This window comes from Mustela lutreola, chromosome 17 (genome assembly GCF_030435805.1).
Source record: "Mustela lutreola isolate mMusLut2 chromosome 17, mMusLut2.pri, whole genome shotgun sequence".
In the NCBI taxonomy this organism is placed as follows: domain Eukaryota; kingdom Metazoa; phylum Chordata; class Mammalia; order Carnivora; family Mustelidae; genus Mustela; species Mustela lutreola.
In genome coordinates this window covers 47,448,864-47,473,378 of record NC_081306.1, presented here as the reverse complement: position 1 = coordinate 47,473,378, position 24,515 = coordinate 47,448,864, and the positions used below count along the sequence as shown (strand labels likewise).

The 24,515-nt window shown below is 50.9% G+C and overlaps 1 protein-coding gene across 3 annotated transcripts in view; it reads right to left on the bottom strand.

Annotated features, from left to right (window-relative positions):
* The window catches only part of GALNT17 (polypeptide N-acetylgalactosaminyltransferase 17), a 419,539-nt gene that overhangs the window by 193,315 nt on the left and 201,709 nt on the right, over positions 1 to 24,515 (bottom strand). For 2 of the 3 annotated variants that reach the window (XM_059154780.1, XM_059154781.1), the window contains exons 4-5: positions 5,401 to 5,575; positions 129 to 326 (exon numbers count right to left, since the gene is read on the bottom strand). In XM_059154780.1, coding sequence (XP_059010763.1) covers positions 129 to 326; positions 5,401 to 5,575 — 373 coding nt within the window. The remainder of the gene's footprint in view (positions 1 to 128; positions 327 to 5,400; positions 5,576 to 24,515) is intronic. The other variant, XM_059154782.1, reaches the window with a different exon arrangement.

Below are 24,515 nucleotides of genomic sequence, written 5' to 3'. Positions count from 1 at the left end.
TCAAGTCCCAAAGTGGCTTCTGCCCACTGCTGGCCACCCCGGGTGGCCCCGCCTACACTCCCTCCCTCCGGGTTCCCGCGTCCCTGGGATCTGGGGACGCAACAGCCTCCAGAGCTGGCTGCACTGACCTGATGGGGAGAGACGGGTCTCCGGCATCCCACCAGTCTTTCGGGGGGCTGATGTACATGCACCACAGCTCCCAGCTGTAGCCGTGGGCCGAGTTCTCGTACCGCTGCACCTCAAACGTGTCCTGCTTGATGTTGTCGATGGACGGAAGGATCACTCGCTTCCGGTTCTCCTGGATTCGGGACAGAACCGGCTCGGCCCTGAAACACAGGGAAGGAGAAGTAAAGTCTTGCTCCTGTGGCACGCCCGCCTCCCCACTGGCACGGACCCCCACCCCACGTGGAATGCACAGAAGTGATCTATAGCGAAGGTGGCGGCCCTGGGTGGGCTGAGGCTCAGGTGGAAACTGAGGCATATGAGCGACCTGCCCGGAGTGGACCGTGCCCCTGGGAGCGCGCTCTGGAAGGCGGTGCCGTGTGGCCCACGCCCTGGCCCCTGGCCCCTGGGCCCGAGAGACCCAGGGCAAGAATTCAGAACGTGGGGGCCTCTCCCCACGAACGCCCCAGGCCTGTGTGTTGTGCCGAGGCCAGCCCGCCGGACTCCACGCGGTTCACCAGGCACACCGCACTCAGGCTTCCCAGTTGTGCCATTTCCCCTCTGGCACTGGTTGACATCTCTTGTTTCTTCTGCAGGAGCTGAATTTTCTCTCCCAAAATGGGTCACTTCTGCCCTTGATGGCCTGGTTTTAATAAGCATCTCACTAGTTTCTCGGTGTGTGTGACTGTTTCAGTTGTTTTAATTGATTATTTAATTGATTTCTTAAAAGGGATCTAATTGAATTGGTTAGCAGTGGCAGGAGAGAACTAATTAAATGCAAAGGCAGGCAGAGTCCTGCCTCCCAGCCAGCCCGGCCCCTCAGGGCTGCAGCGGGAGATGGGCAGGGACCTGGCTCGGGGTTCAAGGTGCAGCCCCGCCCACTCAGGAGAAAGCAGGTGGTCAGGCTCCCCCACCAGTGTGTGTCTCTCAGGCAGACGTCGGCAAGGGCTGTTTTCCAGATCCGAGAAGGCAAAGATGGCTCTCGCAAGCCAGGGCATTAATCTCCCTGCTTAGAACAGCGCTCGGCTTTGGAAAAGAGTCAAGTGAAAATACCGTTCCTCTGCATTACTTGGAGAATAATGAGAATGCTCGGCCTGCTTCCCATCTCTTTTCATTTCCAGCTATTGAATTACCTGTTGGCTCATCTCATCTTTCTATTTAAAATGAGCAATAAAACATACCCTGGGCCATTTACTGTCCCCAGTGCTTTTGCACGCACCACGCAGACTGAAGCCAAGTGGGACTGACTCGCTAGGGCTTCGAGACACGCTTCAGAGCTTCACCCCTCCAAACACCTGCTCCTGCGGTTCTCCTCCCGGGAGGAACACCCTTGGCCACTGGCAGGAAGTCTAGTTACCTATGGAGTCTTACCAGATCAAGTGCCACCTCTTCCAGGAAGCCTTCCTTGGTTTCTCCTAGTAGGAAGGCTCTGCCCTTCCTCTCAGCTCTTGGACCATCTTCTCCATCTCATCAGGTCACCCTGACTATACCTTGCCTTTGCCACTGTTAGAACACACACAGTTTTTCCGCATGAGCTAATGGCCGCGGATAGCTATGGGCCAGTTACTACACACCAGGCACCATTCGAGGCGTCCCACAGGAGCCAGGGCGACTCATGGAAACCTCACAAAGGTTCCAGGAGGTAGACAGTATGATCAGCATCGGACAAATGAGGTTACGTGGCTTGCCCCAGGCCACACAGCCAGCCGGTGGCAGAGCCGGGGTTTCTGACCTGGATGGCCTGGCTTCGCACCCTGCCCATAAGCTCCACCGTGTCCTTGATGGGACCAGGGTCCCCCGGCTGGTCTGGTGGCTGCAGAGAAGCAATCAGTCGCCTGCCACTGTGCTGGGCTTCTGAGCTCGGGGGCAAGGCGGCTTTGTTCCACCAATGCTTCTGATGCTGCGGGGTGACCTCCCAGTGTGCGGGCAAAGATGCACCCAGTTACTCACAGCCCGCCCCGGGCACACCCTACCTTCCACGGGGCGGCCGGCTGTGCTTCCCGCAGCGCGGTGCTCTCCCTCCCGCAGCCCATCATCTGGGACCTGCTCTGGACAATGGGGTCTGAGCAGAAGAGACGACGTCACATCCAAGCAGAAACCCGCAGAGCCACAACAACGGGGCATCCCCGGCAGAGCTCTGCTTCCTGTTGCTTCAGACCGAGAGACAGGACACAGGTGTCCCGTTTCAATACTGAGCTGTTTGTCACTTTTAAACGGTCCCGTGCGCTGCCGTCCACCGGCGTCTTCAGGGGAAGATCGGAGCCGGGACGCAGCCTCCGAGGCCCAGAGACTTGCGGACTGCCTCTGGGGGACACGCCGCGCTCACTCGCTCACCCCCTCGCGGGCACTCACTGCTCTGGCTGAGAAACACCCACCACCTACTCGCATTCTTAGGTAACAGCACGACTCTCTGGCGTTCCCCAGACCCACAGCCTGTAGCTAACACACCTGGATCTGAAACACTGGGAGAACCGTAGCCCATCGGGGCGGTGAATAGGACTTCATCGAATCAATAGGTGAAAACAGCCTCACTTTAGCAATGATCAGATTGTTTGTCTACAGACTGGTTTTTGCTTTCTTTCTTTTTTTTTTTTTTTTAATTTGGGGTTTCTCGAAGTGGCTGTCTTCATACTGTTCATTAGCCCGTGACCAGGGCAGAATTACACGGTCCCACCCCCCCTCCCCTGCCCGGCCCCAAGCAATTCCTGTTTCAGACCTCATGGTTAACAGCGTAAGGCATTTTAGTACAAGTGTCCACGAGTCCTGAATCAAATCTCTGCTCTCTTCACAATCAAGTACACTGGCATATAAAATAAAATGCATCACGACTCCTTTCCCACATGGCCTCTTATGGCCAGATTTCCATTTTATGTACACAGGACGACAGCCTAAAGGCTGTTAAATGTCAATGCTCCCTTCCAGGAAGAGAGAACAAATTCTAACTCTTTAAACAAAAAAGAAAGAGTCTCAGAAGGACTTTACTAAGTGACCACATGTTAACCTGTACAAAGTTAAGCTGTTTTTAAGCTACAGACTCCAAGCAACTGAACTCAAATGTCCTGGTTTCTCTGTACTACATTTAGGCTAATAATTGCAAAACTAACACCAGTTTTAAAAATTGCTATGACCAATTCCGTCGGCTTTAGCAAGGTACTTTAAGTTACAGGGAAAAACAAAACAAAACCCTCCTTGAGGTTTCAGAATGCAGAACACGTGTGCAGAAGAGCTCCAGACGGAGAAGCAGTGGCTGACCGGCTCCCAGATAAGATGAAAATCCTTGTCGTCAGAAATCACTGAGGTTGGAAATTACGAGAGCAGCATAATGCAGTGAAAGTTGAGACACAGTGTCTACCTTGTAATGAGGAACCACCAGGGACTACAGGTCACTCCGATAGACATGTGGAAACTGAGTGTGATGGGCTAAGGCTGGCACAGAGACCAGGTAGACCACGGGCTACTTGAGTCCTGCCCGATTCTGAACCCCAGCTGAATGACCAACTGTCCCAGCTTGCCTAGGACTTCTACTGCTGCAAGTCCTGCATTTGGGGAAATCCCTCAGCACTAGGCAGACCTGAAGAGTTGGTCACCCCACCCCTGGCCCAGGACAGCATCTGGAACCGTGGCAGGCACCCAGGAAATATGTGTCGAAAGGATGACTCAGGCAGCCACTGTGCAAGTTTCGGTGCAAGGTGTGAGGTGGGGGAGTGGGGTCTAGGCCAAGGGGAAAGGGCAGGCGTGCGAGATGTACGAGATAGAAGGGAAAACCAGGCAGAGCTAGAGCTTGATGAGAGCCAGAGGCTGACTGGGTGAGTGACATAACCGGGAGGGAAGAATCAAGTGAAAAGAGACGTGGGCAGAGCCACCAGTTTTGACAGAAAAGAAACCGGGAGGCAAGGATGTGGCGAGAAAGGCCAGACGTTCCGTGGGACATCGGAGTCCATCTGCTGGGTGGCCTCCAGCTCAACGGTTCTCAACCCTGAGTGCGCAGCAGCGTCACCTGGAGGGCTGCTTAAAGTGGATCGCTGCACCCACCCCTAGAGCTTCTGATTTCAGAGGCCTTGGGGGAGCCCAAGGATCTGCTTCTCGAACAAGTTCCCAGATGCTGCTGCTGGTCTGGGGACCACAATCTGAGAATTGTTTATGAGATATAAACAACTCCGAAGCATGGGGGAGGTCAGGGCGGCAAGCATACAGCCCTGTGTCACCAGGTCTGAGGGCGGCAGAAACACCAGGAAGGAAACTAGTGTCTGAGATGACACCAGCTACCTATGTGCACCTGGAAGAGGCAGGGTCAGCCCTGACCCCGTTTCCAGTCTTCATGGGCTCGCGCGGGTAGCCATTCTCTGATCTGGCCATGAAAGAGATTCTAAAGTCTGTTGCAAATGAAGGAGAAGAAATGATTTAATGTGTCAGTGGTGACGGGACGGTGGCTCTTCCAATCTGGTACCGTGAACAACGTGTATTCAAGATGGTGCCCGTGAGTCGACACGTTACAAACATGATTTGTGAGATTAAAACTCTGCTTCTCAGTAATTCAACAAACTGAGCACAGGTTATTTAACCTCTACGCTGCTCTGTCGCTGGTGGTCAGTCAGCAGCAATCACATGACGGCTCTTCTCAGCTGGGAAGTCCTAACCCACTGTCAGCGCTCACTGAGGGATCTGGGCATTCTGATGCTTTGCTAGTCTTGCTTCCCAAGCCGCCTCCTCTCCCTGGGGCTCCCCACCCCCCATTTCTCCCAGATCGATCTTTTCACCACCTGGGAAACCCCTGAGGGCCACATCTGTAGAGATGAACCCTCCCCTTCCTGCATATGATGTCACAGATGGTCCCATAGGTTCCAGGAGGCTCTCCCTGAGTAGGCAGCATTAGAAATGGATCTCTTTCCTCCAAACAGCACTCAACCATCCTCAGACAAGGGAACACGCCAGTGGGAGAAGAGAATACATATGGCTGTCTTGTCCCCTTAGCAAGGATTATCTTGAGTTCTGGCAATCAACCTCACGTTCTGCCGGGCATTTGGATGACGATGGGGAGGGTGATATCCACAATGAAGAACAGGGGGTACGGCACGTTTGTCCCTGCTTCCCCGTTCTGTCCCCGACTAACAACCAGTCCTTCTCCATTGTTCTGGCAGCCCCAGAGGAAACAGGCAAAGTTCCACCTCCCAGATTCTAATTGCTCCTGACCACATTCCTGTGGGTCTCGGTGCCCCTGGGGTCCAGCCTGTGACCTACCAGCCAGCGGTGAACTCCACGTGGGCATCAAAGAAGCCAGTGACCTGGCCCGTGGCCACCTTCCAGCCCTCGATGCGAGCTCGGATCAGGCCCTCTCTCTTCTGGTTGCGCACCACCTTCACCAGCCCGGGGTAGCGCTTGTGCACGTACTCCTCCAGGGGGGCCTTCAGCTCCTCTGCAAAGGATAAAATGCAAGAAGGTCCATGAACACGTCATGTCACCCATGCGTCCGACCCACTGCGATGCCAGCGGATCCTCAGGGAGCTCGAGAGGCAGAGAAGTGGACATGCTAGTAGTGTTAGTCAGGAGACAACTGGCTCAGCAAGAGCGTCGGAAGACAGCCGACACGCCAACGCAGAACAGCCGTGTTCGCCCCACGTCCAAGCCATACAGCTGGACAGAATCCACATCGGGCTTTAACGTTCTGACCGCTCCAGGCCAGCAGATGCCTTCTGAGGTTGCTTCTCTTTGTGGCCTTTCCTCCTTTCTAGGCCAGCATTTCTGCCCCCCCACCGTCCCCTGGGTCCTGTTATTCAACTTCTAAACACGTTTTCCCATCAGCGCACACACTGGTTCTTCGAGTACGTATCCTGGGTGGTCCAGTCCCACAGTCACACACCAGATGCACAGCTAACAAGATTGCTGCTGTGGTCTCAGTTTAACAAAGGAATCTTTGCCTAGTAGCAGAAGTGCTGCCCTACCAGAGATCCAGCAGCTGCCCTTCTGCGACAAGCAGGTGGTATACAGTGTGTTATTTATATGATCCAATTTAATCCTTACAGCAACTAGGAGGGAGCTAGATTGATTCCATTAATTACCTGGATTCATCCCACTTTGCAACTGAAGAAACAGTCTTGGGGGAGCTGACCTGTCCTGAGGTCACACACTGAGTAATGGAAGGGCTAAGACACGCACCAAATATGTCTACCCCATAGACAGGACAGCTGACCCCTTTCTGTACATGAGAATCGCCAGATGAAGGGGGAGGGGAGGGCACTCAGAGGTCTGCACACCGCGAGGATCCAGCCTTGGAGACGCTGCTACGGATCACTGTGGGCTGGGGAGCACACAAGCGGGCCACAAACCATCCTTCAAGAGACACTCTTACCTCTGACGCCATTTGAGAGAAACCCAAAGAGGTTGTATTTACAGATGTCGTGTAGAACCCTCACTTCCTGGTTATACACAGCAACTTTGGGGAATTAAAGCCACAGATGTGAGCCTAGGTAGAGGCTGAGCTCTCTAGGTCACGGGTGTCGTCCCGGGAATTGATGCTGCCATGGCACCCGGGAAGAACTGCAGAGGCCAGGGTGTGTAGCTGGTGGGAGCGGGGAGTCTCCGTGGCACGGAGACGTGGAGCGGTTCCTATCAAATGCCCACATGGTGAGGGAGTGGGAACCTGATGGGCCACACTGTGCACTCCCCAGAATCTACCTGTCGAAGCCTTACCCACCCCAGGTCCTCAGGACGCGATCCTATCTGCAGAGACGGACTTGAAGGAGGTGATTAATTTGTTAGTGTGGCCCGAATCCAGCATGACTGGCGGTCTTTTAAGAAGAGATTCGGAGGCACCGGGGGCCACCCACAAAGAGAAGGTGGTTCTCTGCAGGCTGCGGGGGAGACTCGGGAGACACTGACCCTGCGCACACCTTGGTCTTGGACGTCCAGCCTCCAGAACTGCTGGTCAAGCCGCCCAGTCTGTGGTCCTCAGTTATGGCGGCCAAGCAAACGAACACCAGGAGGGGGTATTTGGGAAGGGGAAAAAGTGGGAATCTGGATGGGGCAGGGGCATGACCCTCTAACAAGAAGTAGCATGTGCTTGGGTTTTTCAACACTGGAGTCGGGCCGCCTGGGATTCGGAACCCAGAGCTGCCACCAATCTCCTGAGTGGCCCTGGGAGCTTTAGCCAATCAGTTCAGGCCTCAATTTCCTCCTCTGCGGAAGGGGACGATCATCACAGCATGGGCCCCGTAGCGGTGTGGTGGGGACGGAATGAGTCCCTGTGAGGGAATGCCCAGCAAGGTCGCTGTCACAGTGTGAAGGCTCAACCCTGAGTTTCCCGTCTGCAGAGCCGTGGAGCACGTGGACAGAGACTTCAGAGCAGACCACGGAGCCCGAGGAAGCCGCCCCCAGAAGGGAACAGGCCTGCATGTTAGAACAGTGGCTCTCAAACTGGGGGCACATTAGCACCACCGGTGGGGGGGGGGCCCTCCCCCACAGTCCCATTTTCAGAAGGTTGGGGGTAAGGCCTGCGTGTCTGTGTTTCTAACAAGGCCCGGGGTGGGGGGCGGTGTCCATGCTGGAGTATGGGGAACCACACTGAGAACCACTGAGCTCAAAACACACAGGGCTTTCTTGGCGCATGCCGGGCACACTACACAGCCTGGAGAATTATTGTGCTTGGGGACGTCACCAACTGGTCTCTCCAGTACTCGCCCTCATCCCGGCGCTGGCGAGAGGTGAGGCCGGGCTGTGGGGACCCTCTGTTTTTCACTCTCCATGAGAGAAGGATAACCAAATACACGGGGTTTTGAGCTTCTAGAAACCTCTACCGGCTGAATGTTGGCGGGATTTTTCCCGTCTTCATTACACTTCTCGTAACAAGAGTTCTGACCAAGAGCGTGGGGCAGGCCAGGCTTGCTCGGGTCTTAACTTTTCCTCAGGAATGCCGGGCGGGCGGGCGGGGGATGAAGGGACATGCCGGGGCCGCGCACGGGCACCTCACCCACGGAATGGCGCGGTGGGACACCTGCCCGTTCGCTAGGATCGGCGCGTGGCGGTAGGAATTTGGGGACTCTCCATAAGTGCAGGGAGAGTATCCTGAATGCTGAGTGCTGAGTTCTACTCCAGGCACCCAAACACTGTCACCCTTTTGCTGCCGGGTGACTGGGACCCCCAGGGGCACTCTGTCCGGTCACTGGATGGCAGCTTCCAGACATGCATTCTCAACGTCCCCGGATACATAAACACACAGCGAAATGCCCAAGCACGGAACTGGGTCTTCTCAGGCGACAAAACCACTAGTGTCTGGGAGACTGGGAAGAAGTCACGAACCAGAAAAGAGAAAAAGGAGAGAAGTCGGAGAACACATCGGTGAGTCCACCTGGGGACAATGAGATGCCGGCAGACATCAGGCAGACTGCTGAACCAACCAGCGACCCTGAGGTGAGGACAGAGGCACATGGTACTGGGAACACAGTGGTGAGAGAGGACGCTGTGAAAGAGCCCGGAGACTCTAGGGACGGAGTGCAGACTTGGGAAAGCACCTGGGGACACACGCGCGTTCGGGAGGCAGGAAGAAGAGCCGGGAACAAGGCTGGCTACAAGCAGTGTCGTGGGGCAGAGCCTGTCACGGGTAGAGCTTCAAGAGGAGGCCATGTGCCTTCATGTCACAGATACATACAGAGTGCCTGCACGGCTGAAACGGACACAGTCCCTACCCTCAGAGCATAACCCAACATCCAAAGGCAGGAGAATCAAATGCATTAGACACACGGAGACCTGAGGATGGCTCACAGACCCAGTCAGCAAGCAGGCTCCTGATGGGACCAGAGAGAAAAAGGAATTCCCTTCTGGAAGCAGCTGTGCCCCACAGGGATAGGTCCGCATCAAGAGAAGTGGGTGAGTGGGAAAGCTCCGGAGACTTCCAGAAACGAGTAATCCTGGTGGAGCACAGTTTTAACAGTCTGAGGCCCTGGGGTGTTGAGATTTGGAAATCGCCTTAAAGCAAGAGAGCCTACAAATTAACCATGTAAAAACAAGGCCCACAAGTTCACCAGGGAAAGAAGCCCGTTCCCAACCGGACCATGGTAGGAAATGCCCCCCCCCCCCCGCCACCTGAGACCCTTCATCATCCTTAACAGAGGAAACCATGCTCGGACGTTACAACAACAGTAAGAAAAAAATTTACGTATGATTTTTCTCATCAGCAAACTCAGAGGAAAAAAAAAAAAAACAACCAAAACTCATGTTGGCAAAAATAAGCATTTACCTTCCAATGTGATAAAATCTAATAGTAAATTGGCCCAGCGTCATTCGGCAATCTCTGCACTTCTTAACGTTTCGGTAAATAGCATTTGGGGAGGTTGAGAGGAAAGAAGCAAACGCCACCCGCATTCGGAAGGGACCAGAAGAGAGACGCATCTTCTCCGTAGCGATAAAAGAGACACCTGCCGATGGACATCTAGGTTCTTTCCATAGTTTGGCTATTGTGGACATTGCTGCTATAAACATTCGGGTGCATGTGCCCCTTTGGATCACTACATTTGTATCTTTAGGGTAAATACCCAATAGTGCAATTGCTGGGTCATAGGGCAGTTCTATTTTCAACATTTTGAGGAACCTCCATGCTGTTTGCCAGAGTGGCTGCACCAGCTTGCATTCCCACCAACAGTGTAGGAGGGTTCCCCTTTCTCCGCATCCTCGCCAGCATCTGTCATTTCCTGACTTGTTGATTTTAGCCATTCTGACTGGTGTGAGGTGATATCTCATTGTGGTTTTGATTTGTATTTCCCTGATGCCGAGTGATATGGAGCACTTTTTCATGTGTCTGTTCGCCATCTGGATGTCTTCTTTGCAGAAATGTCTGTTCATGGATCAAGAAGATGTGGTATATATACACAATGGAATACTATGCAGCCATCAAAAGAAATGAAATCTTGCCATTTGCAACAACATGGATGGAACTAGAGCGTATCATGCTTAGCGAAATAAGTCAAGCAGAGAAAGACAACTATCATATGATCTCCCTGATATGAGGAAGTGGTGATGCAACATGGAGGCTTAAGTGGGTAGGAGAAGAATAAATGAAACAAGATGGGATTGGGAGGGAGACAAACCATAAGTGACTCTTAATCTCACAAAACAAACTGAGGGTTGCCGGGGGGAGGGGGTTTGGGAGAAGGGGGTGGGATTATGGACATTGGGGAGGGTATGTGATTTGGTGAGTGCTGTGAAGTGTGTAAACCTGGTGATTCACAGACCTGTACCCCTGGGGATAAAAATATATGTTTATAAAAAATAAAAAATTAAAAAAAAAAAAAAGAGACACCTGCCATCCAGGCCTAAGGAGTACATACTGGCAAGAAGAAAGTCACGGAGACTGAGAACTACGGCAGAATCATTATTACAGAATTATAGCTAGAGCCTGCGCTTTCAGGGATATTCGAGAATAAAGCAGCAGTCCGGTCCTGCGTCTAAGCCCCGCTCAGAGGCAAGCGTTGGCCTTCAGAACTCATCTCTACCTGCTCTGGAGCCAGTCCTTGAGCCTTGGTGCCACATGCCGTGACCTCGGGCGTGGCCACGCTGTCCAGGGCTGAGTCACATCTGTACCTCTCAACCCTCACGTGGTTGCTGTGTCTTGAGGACGAGACCTCCTGAACGTTCTAGTTCTCCCTCCAGGAACGGCGACTCGGACAGTCAGTGTGAGCTCTGATGGAGGAGTGCTTCTCAGGATCCCTGGTAGGTCTGGGGTGCAGAGAGAACTCGCATTTCTAACAAGTTCCGAGGGGCTGTGGCTGCTGCTGGCCTGGAGAGCACACTCGGAGCAGCTCGGGCCCGGCGGCGACCACCTGCACAACGCCCTCTCTGTGAACCAGCCCCGGGGCGTGGAACGGGCCTCCTCCTCACGGAGCAGATGCTCCCGATCCCAGGGGGTCACAGCCCGTCTCTGCTTTTCCCACGACGTGAACCTTCTCCTTCTGCCTCCTCAGAGAGATGGAGCTCCTTGAGGCTAATCTCAGTCTCTACGGCGAGGGTCTGTCTTGCCGATTCCCAAACTGGGTCCCCATTGCTGGTCGGCCCTGCACAGAGCAACGTGGCCATTAGGTCCGCCCCCTGCCCAGGACCGCACAGGTTCGGGCTTCTGTTCTCACCCCCAGGCTCCTCGTGTATTGCCCTTAGTGCTACGATTCCGCCAACATCACTCCTGCCCCTCTTGGTGCCACCGCCGCCAGCCCAGCCACTCACAACCACCACCTCTCCCTGCCGGCGGCGGCGGGGCTTTGGACACGCCGCTAGCTGCGGATGCATGGGTTGTGACAGCCGGGACGAGAAAAGGGCACATCCGGCGTGTTCCAGTTGAAAGCAAAAAGCAAAAACTGCGTGCCTCAAATGCAGCGTTTCTCAGAATGCGGTGCCTTCCTGGGAATCACCTGGGAGCCTGTGCAAATACAGGGTTCCGGGCACACTGCAAGAGTTTCTGATTTAGCCGGAGTTGGTAGAGGGTTGTGGTCACTCCACACAATTCTCGCACAGACCCAAGGCTTCTGGAAAGCACTGCTGGATTCTTTTTCACTGTTGGCAGTGCGATGAATACACATGCCATGAGATTGACCGTTTTATTTTTCTTAAGTGTACGGTTCAGTGGCGTTCTGTGCATTCACGATGTGGGGCAACCATCCCCTTATCTAGTTCTAGAACTTTCCGTCACACCAAACATAAACCCTGCATCTGTTAAGCAGTCACTCTCCACTTCTGATCCCCAACCTCAGCCTCTAGTGACCACAGATCCCTGTTCTCCTGGTCTCCGTGAACCTGCCTCTTCTGGGTATTTCATATAAATGGGATCGCACAGCGGGTGACCGTGTGGTCGACAAGCCTGGGTTAACTTGGAGCTGGGGAAGGAGGTGAGGAACCGTTCTGAGGTGAGTTTGAACACCGAGGCCTCCCTGAAGATCGGATTCTGTGTTTTGCCGTCAGTTTGCTTTTCTGACCCTCATTCTGGTCATTTAGTCAACCGGAAGGTTGTTCCCACAGCAATTCCAGGCTCCCTGAAGGGGGGTCTGGTCTCTGAGGAGAGGATCCAGCCCTCGACTCCATGTCAGACTCCCAGGCCCCCCAACACCAGCCTGCCCTCCGTCCCTCATGAAAACTCCCAGCTCACCACGCCGGGGGACTTTAAGATCACTCAGCAGAAAAATCACAGTCTTCAGCATGGGGTTTTAGCAGAGTTATTTGTCATGACTAGCCCTACATTTCCGCAGGGTCTTTTTTAATGAGATTTAACGTAAAAATCACCTACGGTACCACAGAAAGAACACAGAATATGGACTTCAAACTTGGCTTTTCGGGTATGCCTGCGAGTATCTTTGGGCCTGAAACAGCTAACCAGCTAAATACAAGAAAGTGGCCCTACAAAAACCAACAGTGCATGTTTAAACATTATCTTCAAAAATTAAAAAAAGGGGGGGTTAGAGAAACTTGGTCACATATCCTGGTCATCTGGTCGTGCAGGAGGTGGATTTCTCATCTGTGAGATGGAGATAGGAAGTTCCAGAAACAAATCTGGGTTCTGTAGAACGGAGAGTCTCTAAGATGTGGAGGATCCTCTTTAAGAAAAAGGAAGTCTCTTGGGGCCCCTGGGTGGCTCAACCAGTGAAGTGTCCGACTCTTGATGTGGGCACAGGTCACGATCTCAGGGTCGTGAGGTCAGGCCCCGTCACGGTCTGCACTGTGTGTGGTGCCTGCTTGGGATTTTCTCTCTGGCTCCCTCTCGACCCTGCCCCACGCCCAGCCTGCCCGCCCTCCACACCCCCGTCTTTAAAAAAGAAAATCTCTTATTCATAAATTTCCCAAAAGCCCACAGGCTTCAGGGTAAACAGTGGGTGAAGGCGCGGTCAGTGGGGATGCAGACGCGCGGGGTCCCAACGCACGGGTTTTCTCAGCTTGATGGTGAGTGCACCCCGGTGAGCCTGACTTCGTGGAAGTTCCTTTTGCTCCAAGTTCCTTTTTGCTAATAATCATGACTTTCTGAACACTTCACATACGAGGCTCACCTGTGTCTATGACGAAGCATCTCGATGCCAAAACTGCTAAGACCATCCTCTGACCTCAAATGCTCCCCAGTGCTGTCCGGATCAGCTCCCCTTTCGCAGTCAGTGACAGAATGACCTAATCTGCCAACTTCTAACATTGCACGGCTTTTGTGTTCTCGGGCATCTGTTTTGTATTTTTGCTTTAACACTTCATACTTGTTGGCGCGAAGCCACCTACCTGCTGCTTGTGGTCTATCAACTCTTGTTACCCTGGAGACTTCACGTGGGGTAGGGGCGCTGCTGTCCCCACGTTATGCAGGAGCAAACTTCAGCGCAGAGAGTAAGGTCCCTGCCGCAAGTCACGGTTTGTAAGTGACACGGGCTATCCCCCCGGCACTCCGCCTCCGGTCCCTGTGGGTGCTGGGCTGTGAGACCCGAAGTCCCTGGTCTGCTCAAGCAGGGAGCGCACCTTGCACACAGAAGAAGGGGCCCGACCCGGTCTGCCCCAGAACCGGCCCCCTCGGTAACTCTGAGGTGCCCACACTCTCCCTGCAGGCAGGCACCTGCCTCTGTAGGCACCCGTACGTGAATGGCGGTCGGTCCTCCCCAGAGGACAAGCCCCTGGGCTGTTGGGGAGGCTCCCAAGGGCTGGGGGCATAGAGAAGACCCTGCGGAACATGGAGCATCTCCGGACAGTCCCACCAGACTCCGAAGGGACAGGAGTGACACATGAGCCACGGGCCCCACACCACTGCAAGACCCTGCCGGTCTCTGAAATCCCAGCCCCTGCAAACATCCGCAGAGAGGAAGTGAGCATGTTAAAATGCAGGCTGAAACAATACAGAAGGCAGCAAGAATGCATATTTTATTCTCCGAGCAACGCTCAGCTCTGGGACTTAAAGAATGCATTTTCTGACTATGGGAGCAAAGAGGGAAGAAGAGAAAGAGGCGGGAGCAGAAAACTTCCGGAAGAACGGGGGAGATTAAAGGGCTGTTTTTGCTGTGTGTGAGAGCGTTTTAAAGGCCATTCCATAGCGAGATCAAAGCAAGGACTAAAGAAAGCAAAAGAGGAAAAGAAGCAAGAAAAGAGATGTAAGGCACAAAATATACCAAAGTGTTACACTAAATATATCACACCGAGTTGTGCATTCATGAGAGGCGCTTTGAAAAGGAAAGCCGCCCCTGCTTCCAATCCCTTTGTTAAGAAGGTCCTCGCCTCTGCTGTCCCCACTTAAATTTCACCTTTAAAGAAAAAACAAAAAAACCCTACAAGTAGCCCAGAGCAACAGGGAAACTCATAGAGCCCAGAGGTGGTGCCTCCAAGCAGCTGCCCCAAATAGAAGAGCACCCCCGATCCTACCCCCAACAACAGGCCGTGGCAAGTCTGGCAGTCGCAGCTGATTCTAATAATAACATGTGAATTTAAGCGATAAAATTTGTCTACAGGCTGGAGTGTGTTTTTCTTTCATTATGTTTCTTATTTACTGCGATATTGATTCTGCATGCTCTGAAGCCGGCAAAATTTTCCTCGAAATAGCAAAAGTCACAGTCATTAAGGGCAGGGGTGGGGGGAGCAGAGCAGAGCATGAGAGACGTGAAGCCCTGGAGAGAACAGGGTCAGGTCTTGGTGTTGGGTCGCCTCCAGTTTTCTTTCAACGCTGGTGGCAGCCAGGAGCGGCATAACGAGAGAGCAAGGCATCTGGTCAACCCACCCTTCTCTAGCCTTTGGGGACTCTGTGCTCAGAGCCCTGGAGTCTCCCCGGTCAAGGGCAGCACGGATCGCAGGCGCAAGGGGGCTGCTCTTGCGCGCTCACAGCAAACGACCCCCGCCGGACCGTTAGGTGACCCGCAAGCGCTCTGTGAAGAGCAGCTCGTCTTAGGGTCCCCAAAGCCCCACAGAACCTACTGTGTCTCCGCTGCCCCAGGAGACCATCTGCGGGACGCACAGGCCCTGAGCAGGCGTATCGGAGGGGGCAGGAACGGCGCCGCACAAGACGCGACGGCTGCACGGGATGTGCACTGCACTGCACTGGAATGTTCTGATGCGGAAAGAGGGTGACAGTGGATAGAACTCAGAAGAGAGGGCGCCCCAGGGCCAGGAGCACCTGGGAGCACTTACACTGGGTCAGGGGCACCTGGGGAACAGAGACACACCTGGTCCTGAGCTGCCACAGGACGCCTGTTCTGTCTTTGTACCAAACCCTCCCGCATTCCCGGACATCCCGCGAGGAGGCGTTGCCTAGCAGACCCCCTTGAGGCCAGGCAGCCCACTGCCCTCCCTCGGGTGTTAGGAACCATGAGAGACTATGGACTCTGAAAAACAATCTGAGGGTTTTGAGGGGGCGGGGGGTGGGGTGGGAGGTCGGGGAACCAGGTGGTGGGTATTAGAGAGGGCACGGATTGCATGGAGCACTGGGTGTGGTGCAAAAACAATGAATACTGACTGTTATGCTGAAAATAAATAAAAAATAAATTTAAAAAATTAATTAAAACTAAAATAAATAAATAAAGGGTTAAAAAAAAAAAAAAAGAAAGAAAAGCAGGACCCACCAGGACCCACCCTCTGAAGGCAGCCTTCTTGCCCTAAGGGCGAGAGCAAGCAAAGGTCCGGTCTAGATCTGGGGCTGGTCTTGGTCACAGGCCTTTCCAGACCCCGTAACACAGCCTGAGGCCAAAGCGCAAGCGAACCAGAACTCAAGCTGAAGTGATCTACAGACACCCCTGTCACGTGCCCGGCTCATTTTTTTCCGCAGTAAAATAAGGTCAAAGCTTGAACACCGCTCTTGGAGGAACAACGGTGAACATGGCCTTGGGCAGCTCCTGAGCCCCAGTTCAAGCCCCCGGGCCTCCTCGCACCGCTCTTTGTCCCACCTCCACGCTCGCCGGCCTCCATCCCAGGCTGCGCAGCTCCAGCAGCCCGGGCTTCCCTCTTCTCTGAGGCCGCAGAGCAGGGCTAGCGAGGGTCGAAGACTCACCTGTGCGCACTCTTCCTCCCTATCCTGGGGCCCTGTAGGGCTCTGCGAACCTGACGGAGAGTCTCTCTGGTCCACCCACCAGTTCCTGCACGTGGGATCCCATACACACATTCCCTTTGTGGGCCCCACGCCTCCCTGCTTCTGTTCGGGTACTTCTTCCCACTGCTGCTTCCTCCTGCTCCCCGATGTCCCAAAGCCCTTTCACGGGCCAACTCAAGGGCCACGAAGACCTCATTCATTTCCCCAACTTGTAGGAACCCTAAGTGTGAATCCCCAGGAGATGTTGTCCGTGCTGTGCTTGTCTGCCCAGCCCCTTCCTTTCTGGAGCTGTGCCAGGGTGGTTCTATCCCTGCCCTCCTAGACAGTGTTGGCAGGTCCAAGGAAGGGCACTCGACATATACTAAAGCACCATTTTCCTTCCCGAGGAGTCCCCTGGGCCTGTCCCTCTCCACTGGAGGAAGCGGGATTGTAACACGACTCTCAGCCACCTCCCCAGCTCTACTTCTCTCCAGGCAGCCCGAAGAACTGGAGGTGGCCGGTCACTCATAAACACTTCGGCATGCCTGGGTCCGACTCTCCCCCCGCTCAGCCTTACTGTTGTCCCTGGGTTGGATCGGACGCTCCAGCATTTTTGTTGATTCCCATCACTGTGAACCCTGAGTCTGATCATGAGGCAAAACTTCCAACAAGTTTTCTTGATAACTTGTTCTTGTAGAACCCAACCATTCCCTTTGGTGCCACAGTCATGGTCATCAAGGTTAAAACAGACACTTTTCTTCCACTGGAGGCCGGGTTGGAGGATTAAAAGTCAATCAAACTTTTTAAAGAGAGGATATCATACACAACTGGAATGAATGACCAAAAAGTTCATTAACATGCATGTATCCCAAGACCCCACAATTGCAATCTGAGCCATTTATCCCACAGAGATGAACCTATATTTTCACACGAACATCTGTACACAAACACTGATAGAAATTTTATTGGTAAAAACCCCAAATCAAACAACCCAGATGTCCTCCCACGGCCCAAGGGGGAACAGAGTGTGATGAAGCCGTAACATAGATCTCTGTGCAAAAATCAAAAGGAATGAACTTGGTACACACGGCAACTTGGACTGATCTTGAGGGAGCCATGCTGAGTGTAAAAAGCCAACCACCGGGATTAGATTCTGTAGAGTTCAGTTTAGAGAACATTCTGGAAAATACAAAACTATAGGACAGAGAACAGATTAGTGGTTGTCAGGGGTCATGGATGGGGGTGGGAGTCGGGAGTGGGTATTGAAGGCGAGCACGGAGAAGCTTTGTGGTGCTGGCACATTTCTATACCTTAATTGTGTTGGTTACAGGAATGTACACATGTGCTAAAACTGTACAGAACCACCTGCACGCGTGCATACACACACACACATGCACGCACACACACACATGCCTCCATGTTCGACCGGTCAAATCAGAGCAAGATCTGTGGACGGCACCAAAGTCAATGTCCTCCTGGTCATGATCGAGGACTAGAGCTCTGCAAGATGGTAGCCCCTGGGAGGAACTGAGTGAAAACACCTAAGACTTTTGTCCATTTTTGCAACTTCTAATGAATTGAAAATTATTTCAAAACAGCAAAGTATTTTTGTTGTCATTACTGCATTTTTTTCCATCATGGCATCTCACAGCCAGTTAGCCTCTGAAGCTTTCAGTGGGGTTCTCCCACTGTCTCGTGTAAAGGTATACACTCTCTTTCTGAATCTCTCCTCCCTGTGGCCTGAAAACACACAAGGAAGAATGTGAACCTACAACCCAGTCGTGAATACAGGCCCACAGAGCAAATGCTGTCACACTGCAGCCATCTGGTTGGGGACAAAACAAGCATGGTCTCTGATGAGGAAGGCTCCCTACAGCTGTGGGAACAGCAGGTGCTGTTCCAGTAAGGAAGCCTGGGCCAGCGTGGAGCTGTGTGATAACAAGGTGTCTCCTGGCTACTTGACTTGGAGCCTCGACAACACCAGAAAAATGTTATCTTCCAGAAACACAGGACTTCTCCGAGCCCCGCGATTGTAAGCTAAGAAGAAAAGCAAATGATGCCAGCGTGCCGTCTCCAAAATGCCTTTTGGAAGGCCAGAGGGTATGACCTCCCACTCAAAGAAGTCTTCTAACTCGAGCCATCCTGGTTTCAACCTCTGAATGCGCCAGCCAAGAGAAGAGCCCGATTGGGTGTGCCTGGCCCACAGGGAAGCACCAGTGCGCAGACATACGGCCGCCCTGGTCACCAGGACACTTCAATGCTGATTAGCAGAGGTCGGTAAGATCTGAGACCTCAACCAAAAGAACTGCAGTGCTGAAGCCCAAATATGTACAACGAGACCAAGTTAAAAAGCTCCTGGGATGAAGTAGGAAAAAAACCTCTTTGCACACGTGCACTTTAAGTGAATAATCTGCACTGACCGTGACTCAGTGGCGTGCTGGGAAAGCAGCGAGAAGGAGCTGTGGTTCTCGCCCTAAAGGGTCTCACAGTCCAGAGACGGACAGGCACACAAAGGCAACGCAGCGGCCCTAGTGCTGCGCCAAAATCCATGCTGGTGCCTGGGGAGGAGAGGCAAAGGGCCCCCAACCCTGCCACAGCTGGGAAATCCGGGATGGCTTCCCAGGGGAGGTGACACAGAAGTAGTGCTGAAGAACGGTCTGGAGCTAGCCAATCAAATAACACCGTGAGCACACTCCGTAAAAACAACCTTTATTTTATTTCCAGGACTTGTACCGTGCGCTTTGCAAGTGTTACCTCTAAACCTCACAATTTAATCCCTGTATAAAAGCCACTATTATCCACAACTTGCTCGAGATCAGAAAAGGTAAGGCCTTGGCCAGCAGCACACAGGATTCGATTCTACCTTTTGCTCCACATGCTATTGCCCAAGAACAAAGAAGGTACTGAGGGAAGTTTTTATTTTTAATTTTTTTAAAGTTTCAACTTTTATTTTATTTTTAAAGATTTCTAATCTATTTGTTTGTCAGAGAGAGTGAGCGAGCACAGGCAGACAGAGAGGCAGGCAGAGGCAGAGGGAGAAGGAGGCTCCCTGCTGAGCAAGGAGCCCAATGTGGGACTCGATCCCTGACGCCAGGATCATGACCTGAGCCAAAGGCAGCCGCCCAACCAACTGAGCCACCCAGGCATCCCTGAGGGAAGTTTTTAAAAAGTAGTTGAAAACTTTTGATAAGACATATTTAAAAATGTATTAAGGATTATGATAGTAGAAATAAAGAAGTCTCTATTGTTATTTTAATATTACTTTAGTCTAATATTATTTCTAGCCACGAATATTAGTTTGATGGCGACAGTTACCCCTCACCTGAGTTTTGAAGGTGCGTTAACTTCCACGGGTATTTGGACTTGGCACATCCAGAACAGTAAACTCAGTCTCCTTCCCACAACTGCTACTTCTGTCATATTCCCTTCCTAACGAGTGGCGCCAACACCCACCCGGTCACCAGAGCCGGGACCCTTCTATGACTACCCCCTCCTCCTCACCCTCCTCCCAAACCAATCAGTCCTCATGTGACCTGGCCACCTTGTTTCCAAATCTAGAACATTTTAGCATATGAAAATAGGCAACATCAAATCAGTGGTTAAATGAGAATAGATTGATTATTAAAGAAATTCAGAGAAGCATACTTGGAGACAAGGGTCTCTGTGCTGAAACTCCTATACCTGAACATAAAAATGTCTAATCTGTTTGGAATTGATTTTGAAAAAAAAAAAAAAAATTTACCTGTAAGAAAATACGCATGAATATTTGTGCCATCTAGGGATGATAAATAACTTTCTCAGGACATCACTCAAAAAAGTGGATTTGAACATGTAAAATGTAAATTTAAAAATGTAAAATTTGCATTTGTCAGAAAAATGCAATAAACAAGAAAAAGTGAAAAGCACAAGTTGGGAGAAACACCTGATAGATGAACGTGAAAGGAGCTCATTTAATATATATACACCGTTCTTACAAATCAGTGAGGCAAAGATCAATTCTTCAGGAGAAAACAGAAGGTGGGGTCATCAGTTGGCAAATTTCTATGAAAATAAAGGCAGTAAAACATACAAAGAAGCTCCCATTATCACTAGGATTCCAAAAAAGTGGATTTAAAGGCATGTCACTGCTCACCCATTAGAACAGTCAAGACGAAGAAGATAAATCAGAGTCAGTGTCGGGGAAGGATATGGAGAAAGAGACTCTCGTGTCTTCTCATGGGACAGAACCATGGAGCTGGAGAGCAACTTACCAATTCAATTAAAAGTTATTAAAACTAGGGGCACCTGGGTGGCTCAGTGGGTTAAAGCCTCTGCCTTCGGCTCAGGTCATGATGGCAGGGTCCTGGGATCGAGCCCCATGTCGGGCTCTCTGCTCCGCAGGGAGCCTGCTTCCCCCTCTCTCTCTGCCTGCCTCTCTGCCTACTTGTGATTTCTCTCTCTCTGTCAAATAAATAAAATCTTAAAAAAAAAAGTTATTAAAACTAATACGGCGTATTAATCACGATAAGAAGATGAATTTAACTTATAAATCTGATGCACTTCCTTACTCCAAGCCACTGAAAACTATAGTAAAGGGATTTTAAAAAATGAAATAAAATAGACCCATACTCAGACCTATTCCGAGGTAGGAGGAAGCACAAGAGGAGACACAAAGCACAGTATCAGGGAAGCTGGAAAGGGTAAGAAAGCACACAGACCGCCGTGTGGCAGCTGAACCCCAAGCTAACCACGGGAAACACTGAGAATCAACTCAATTTGTATCTTCAGGGACAGAGAATCCTTGAGGACAATGATGGCAACAGCACCAGGTGCCTCCTGAACTGTGGGTAAATCGGGGAAACAGAACGAGGAGGACCAGAGGGAAGGCCATTCAAAAGGCAACCTGTCCCTAGATCCCCGTCCCCGCCCTGTGCTCCAGCCCACACGACCCCTCTGCTGTCAAAACCAGCGATGATCCCGAGGGGGGAGGCCTCCAGTGTGGGGGCCAGAAGTCACACAGCAAAGAGCAGGAGAAAAGCAACGTGTGGAGACAGACCGTGCAGGGAGAAAGATGGAAAAACAAAACAAAAGACAAAATATTATTAATATCCTCCAGGGGATAAGGAAACATATTGCTTCTATTAAGTAAGAACAATATGCCATAAAAAGGAGCTCTCAGAGAATAAAAATGAGCACTTGGAAGTAAAACCATGATAGCAGAGATAAAAAACTGAATCGAAGGGAAGGAAGATAAAAACTAGAGAGAGCAAACAGAGCCGAGCAAAAAACGTAAGGAATGATAAGGCGGCAGAGAAAGGATGAGAAAATGAAAAGTTCTGCCCAAGAGGCTTAATAATGGAAAAATGGGGGGAAAGATGGAATCAGGGGAGACATTGAAATAGAGAACCGAGAAGAATGGACAGGAATTACCCATGAAATATTCCAAGAAATTTTCCAAAAATTGACAGAAGTCGATTCCAGATTGGAGCCACTAAAGGTGCAGCCCAATGGATGAAGACTGAGCCCACACCAAGGCTCGTCATTGGGAATTTCAAAACTGTGGGGACAAAATGAAGATGCCACCAGCTTCCAAAAAGGAAAAAACGCACCGAGGATCAGAAATCGGAATGCCTTTGTTCTTCTAAAACACTGAAAGGAAGATAAAGAGGCAAGAGCATCAACGTCGGAAAGAAGGGGGCGCCCATCTCAGCCGGGCCATCGGTCACACGGAAAATGAGGACAAAGCTTTCTTCAGAAACGGATGATCTCCGAAGAGTTCATCTTCCTTGCGGTCTTCCTTAATGAAGCTTCTAGCTGTCGTGTTTCGCCAAAATGAGCACGGAAGCCAGGAAAAGAGAAACGTGTGGAGCTCAGCATAAGAGGGGGCGAAGGAGCCCCCAGGAGGGTGGTGAGGAGGGATCCCAGGTGACAGTGACACACAGCCATCGTGGCCTCCGTCCACAGCGAAGCAGTGGGGACTTGAGGCAGATACAGGAGAGCTGCCATTACTCTCTCCTGCAAACATACCGCATTTTTAAACTGAGGACAGGCCGTCTGAATGAGATAAGAACTTCTCTCTCTGTATATATATTATGTTAGTCACCATACAGTTTGTCCTCAGTTTTTGGTGCAGTGTTCCAGGGTTTGCTGCTTACGTGTAACACCCAGTGCTCCCTAAAGCCATCGGCCAACCCATCCCCTCGCCCCCTCCCTCAGAGCAGGAGACGAACCGTGAGAGACCGTGGACTCCGAGAAACAAACTGAGACAAGAACTTCTAATATGAATTGATAAATTGTTCTCCAGATATGAGGTTCTGTCTCGTGAGAAGCATATGAGAGTCTCTCTGCTCTGTATCCTCACCGACACGGGCGCTTATTAATCTTTGTCATCTTGGCTGCTCTGATGAGTGAAAAGATGTCTGAGTGAGGATGGACTGTCCCCTCCTCCCCGGTAACTGGACATTCTGGCCATGGGCGGACAGGGTTTGTGCTCTCTCTCTCTCCACGCCTGCTGCCTGGATCAGCTGAGGACGTTCATTTCATCCCTCAGACATGGTCTGCTTTGACCTCCTCCTAAGAGTAGGCAGTGCACCGTGGTGAGGTCACGGGCAGAAAACACAGGGCAGCCATTCCTTCTGTCCAGATTTTCACCTTGCACCCAGCACTGGTCCACACAACAGCTTGCCAGATGTCCCTGCTGGGGTCCCTGCTTGAGCCCTGTGTTTCCCTGAGCTCACTCATGACTTAGCTCTCGTCTCCCAAGGAGCCTTTTATAAACAATCAGAATACACATGGGCCAATGTTCTTGCTCTAGACATGATGGGATATTAGGCATTTGGTAAAGAGTAAACATTTCTAAAAATATAGGACCCAGGAAAACCAAGCAAGAAAAATAAATAAAAGGCATTCAGATTGGAAAGTGAGAATAAACTTATCACTATTTGAAGATGATGGGATATTCTAGACAGAAACTCTAAAGAACACACACACACGCGCACACGCCCCACAATCAGAGCTAATAAACAAGTTTAGCAACATAGAAGAACACAAGATCGATATACAAAAACCAGTTGCATTTCCATACATGAGCAATGAGTAATCCAAAAATGAAATTAAGAAAACAATTCTACTTACAACAGTATCAAAAATAATAAAATATCTAGGAATAAATTTAACCAAAGAAGGGAAGTCTGATACATTGAAAACTACAAAACACTATTGAAAGAAATTAAAGAAGATCTAAATAAACAGACACTCCACATCATGGACTGGCACGTTAATACCACTAAGATGACGATACCCCTCAGACGGACCGATAGCTTCAATGCAAAACCTGACGAAATTCCAACTGTCTTTTCACAGAAATGGACAAACTCGTCCTAAAATTTGTATGTCAACACGTGGGACCCAGAATGGACAAACCAATCTTGAAAAGGAAGAAGAAGTTTGGAAGACTCACTTCCTGATTTTAAAATGTACTATAAAGGAAGAGTTCTCAAGACAGCATGATACCAGCTGCAGGACAGACACACAGATCAATGACACAGGATATAAAGTCCAAAAATAAGCCCTCCCATTTACAAAGCAGTTTATTTTTGACAAAAATGCCATGACCACTCGATGGGAAAAGAATGGTCTCTTCAACGAATGCTCCCAGGACAACTGAATATCCTCATGGAAAAAAAAAATTCAGACCCCTACCTCAAACCATATACAAATGATTCACAATGGATATGGAGCTACATGTAAGAGCTAAAACCAAAGGACACTTAGAAGAGAATATAGATGTAAATCTTTGGGACCTTGAGTTAGGCAATGGTGTCTTAGCTATGACACCAACAAGCTCCAAAACTCAAAAGAAAAATAAACCAGACTTCATGAAAATTAAAAATGTTTGTGCATCAAAGGACACTATCAAGAGAAAAGACAATGTCTGCAAATACATTTGCAAAAAAATACTTACAGAATATACTTGATAAGAGCGTATAGCCATGGGATATAAGCAATTATAGTTCTACGCTGAAAAGACATTTCAAAAATGGGCAAAAGCTTTGAACAGACATTTCTCTAAATAAGACAGACTAAAGGGATGGGGATCCTGGGTGGCTCAGCGGATTAAAGCCTCTGCCTTTGGCTCAGGTCATGATCTCAGGGTCCTGGGATCGAGTCCTGCATTGGGCTCTCTGCTCAGCAGGGAGCCTGCTTCCCCACTACCCACCGCGTGCCCCTCTGCCTACTGGTCATCTCTGTCTGTCAAACAAATAAATCAAAAATCCATAAAAAAATGAATTATGATTAATACAATTCCATGCACCCAAATCCCCTTCTCCTCAACCCCTCAAATAAAGATCAAAGCAAAGAACGCTGAGCACCTAAACAAGGACCAGTG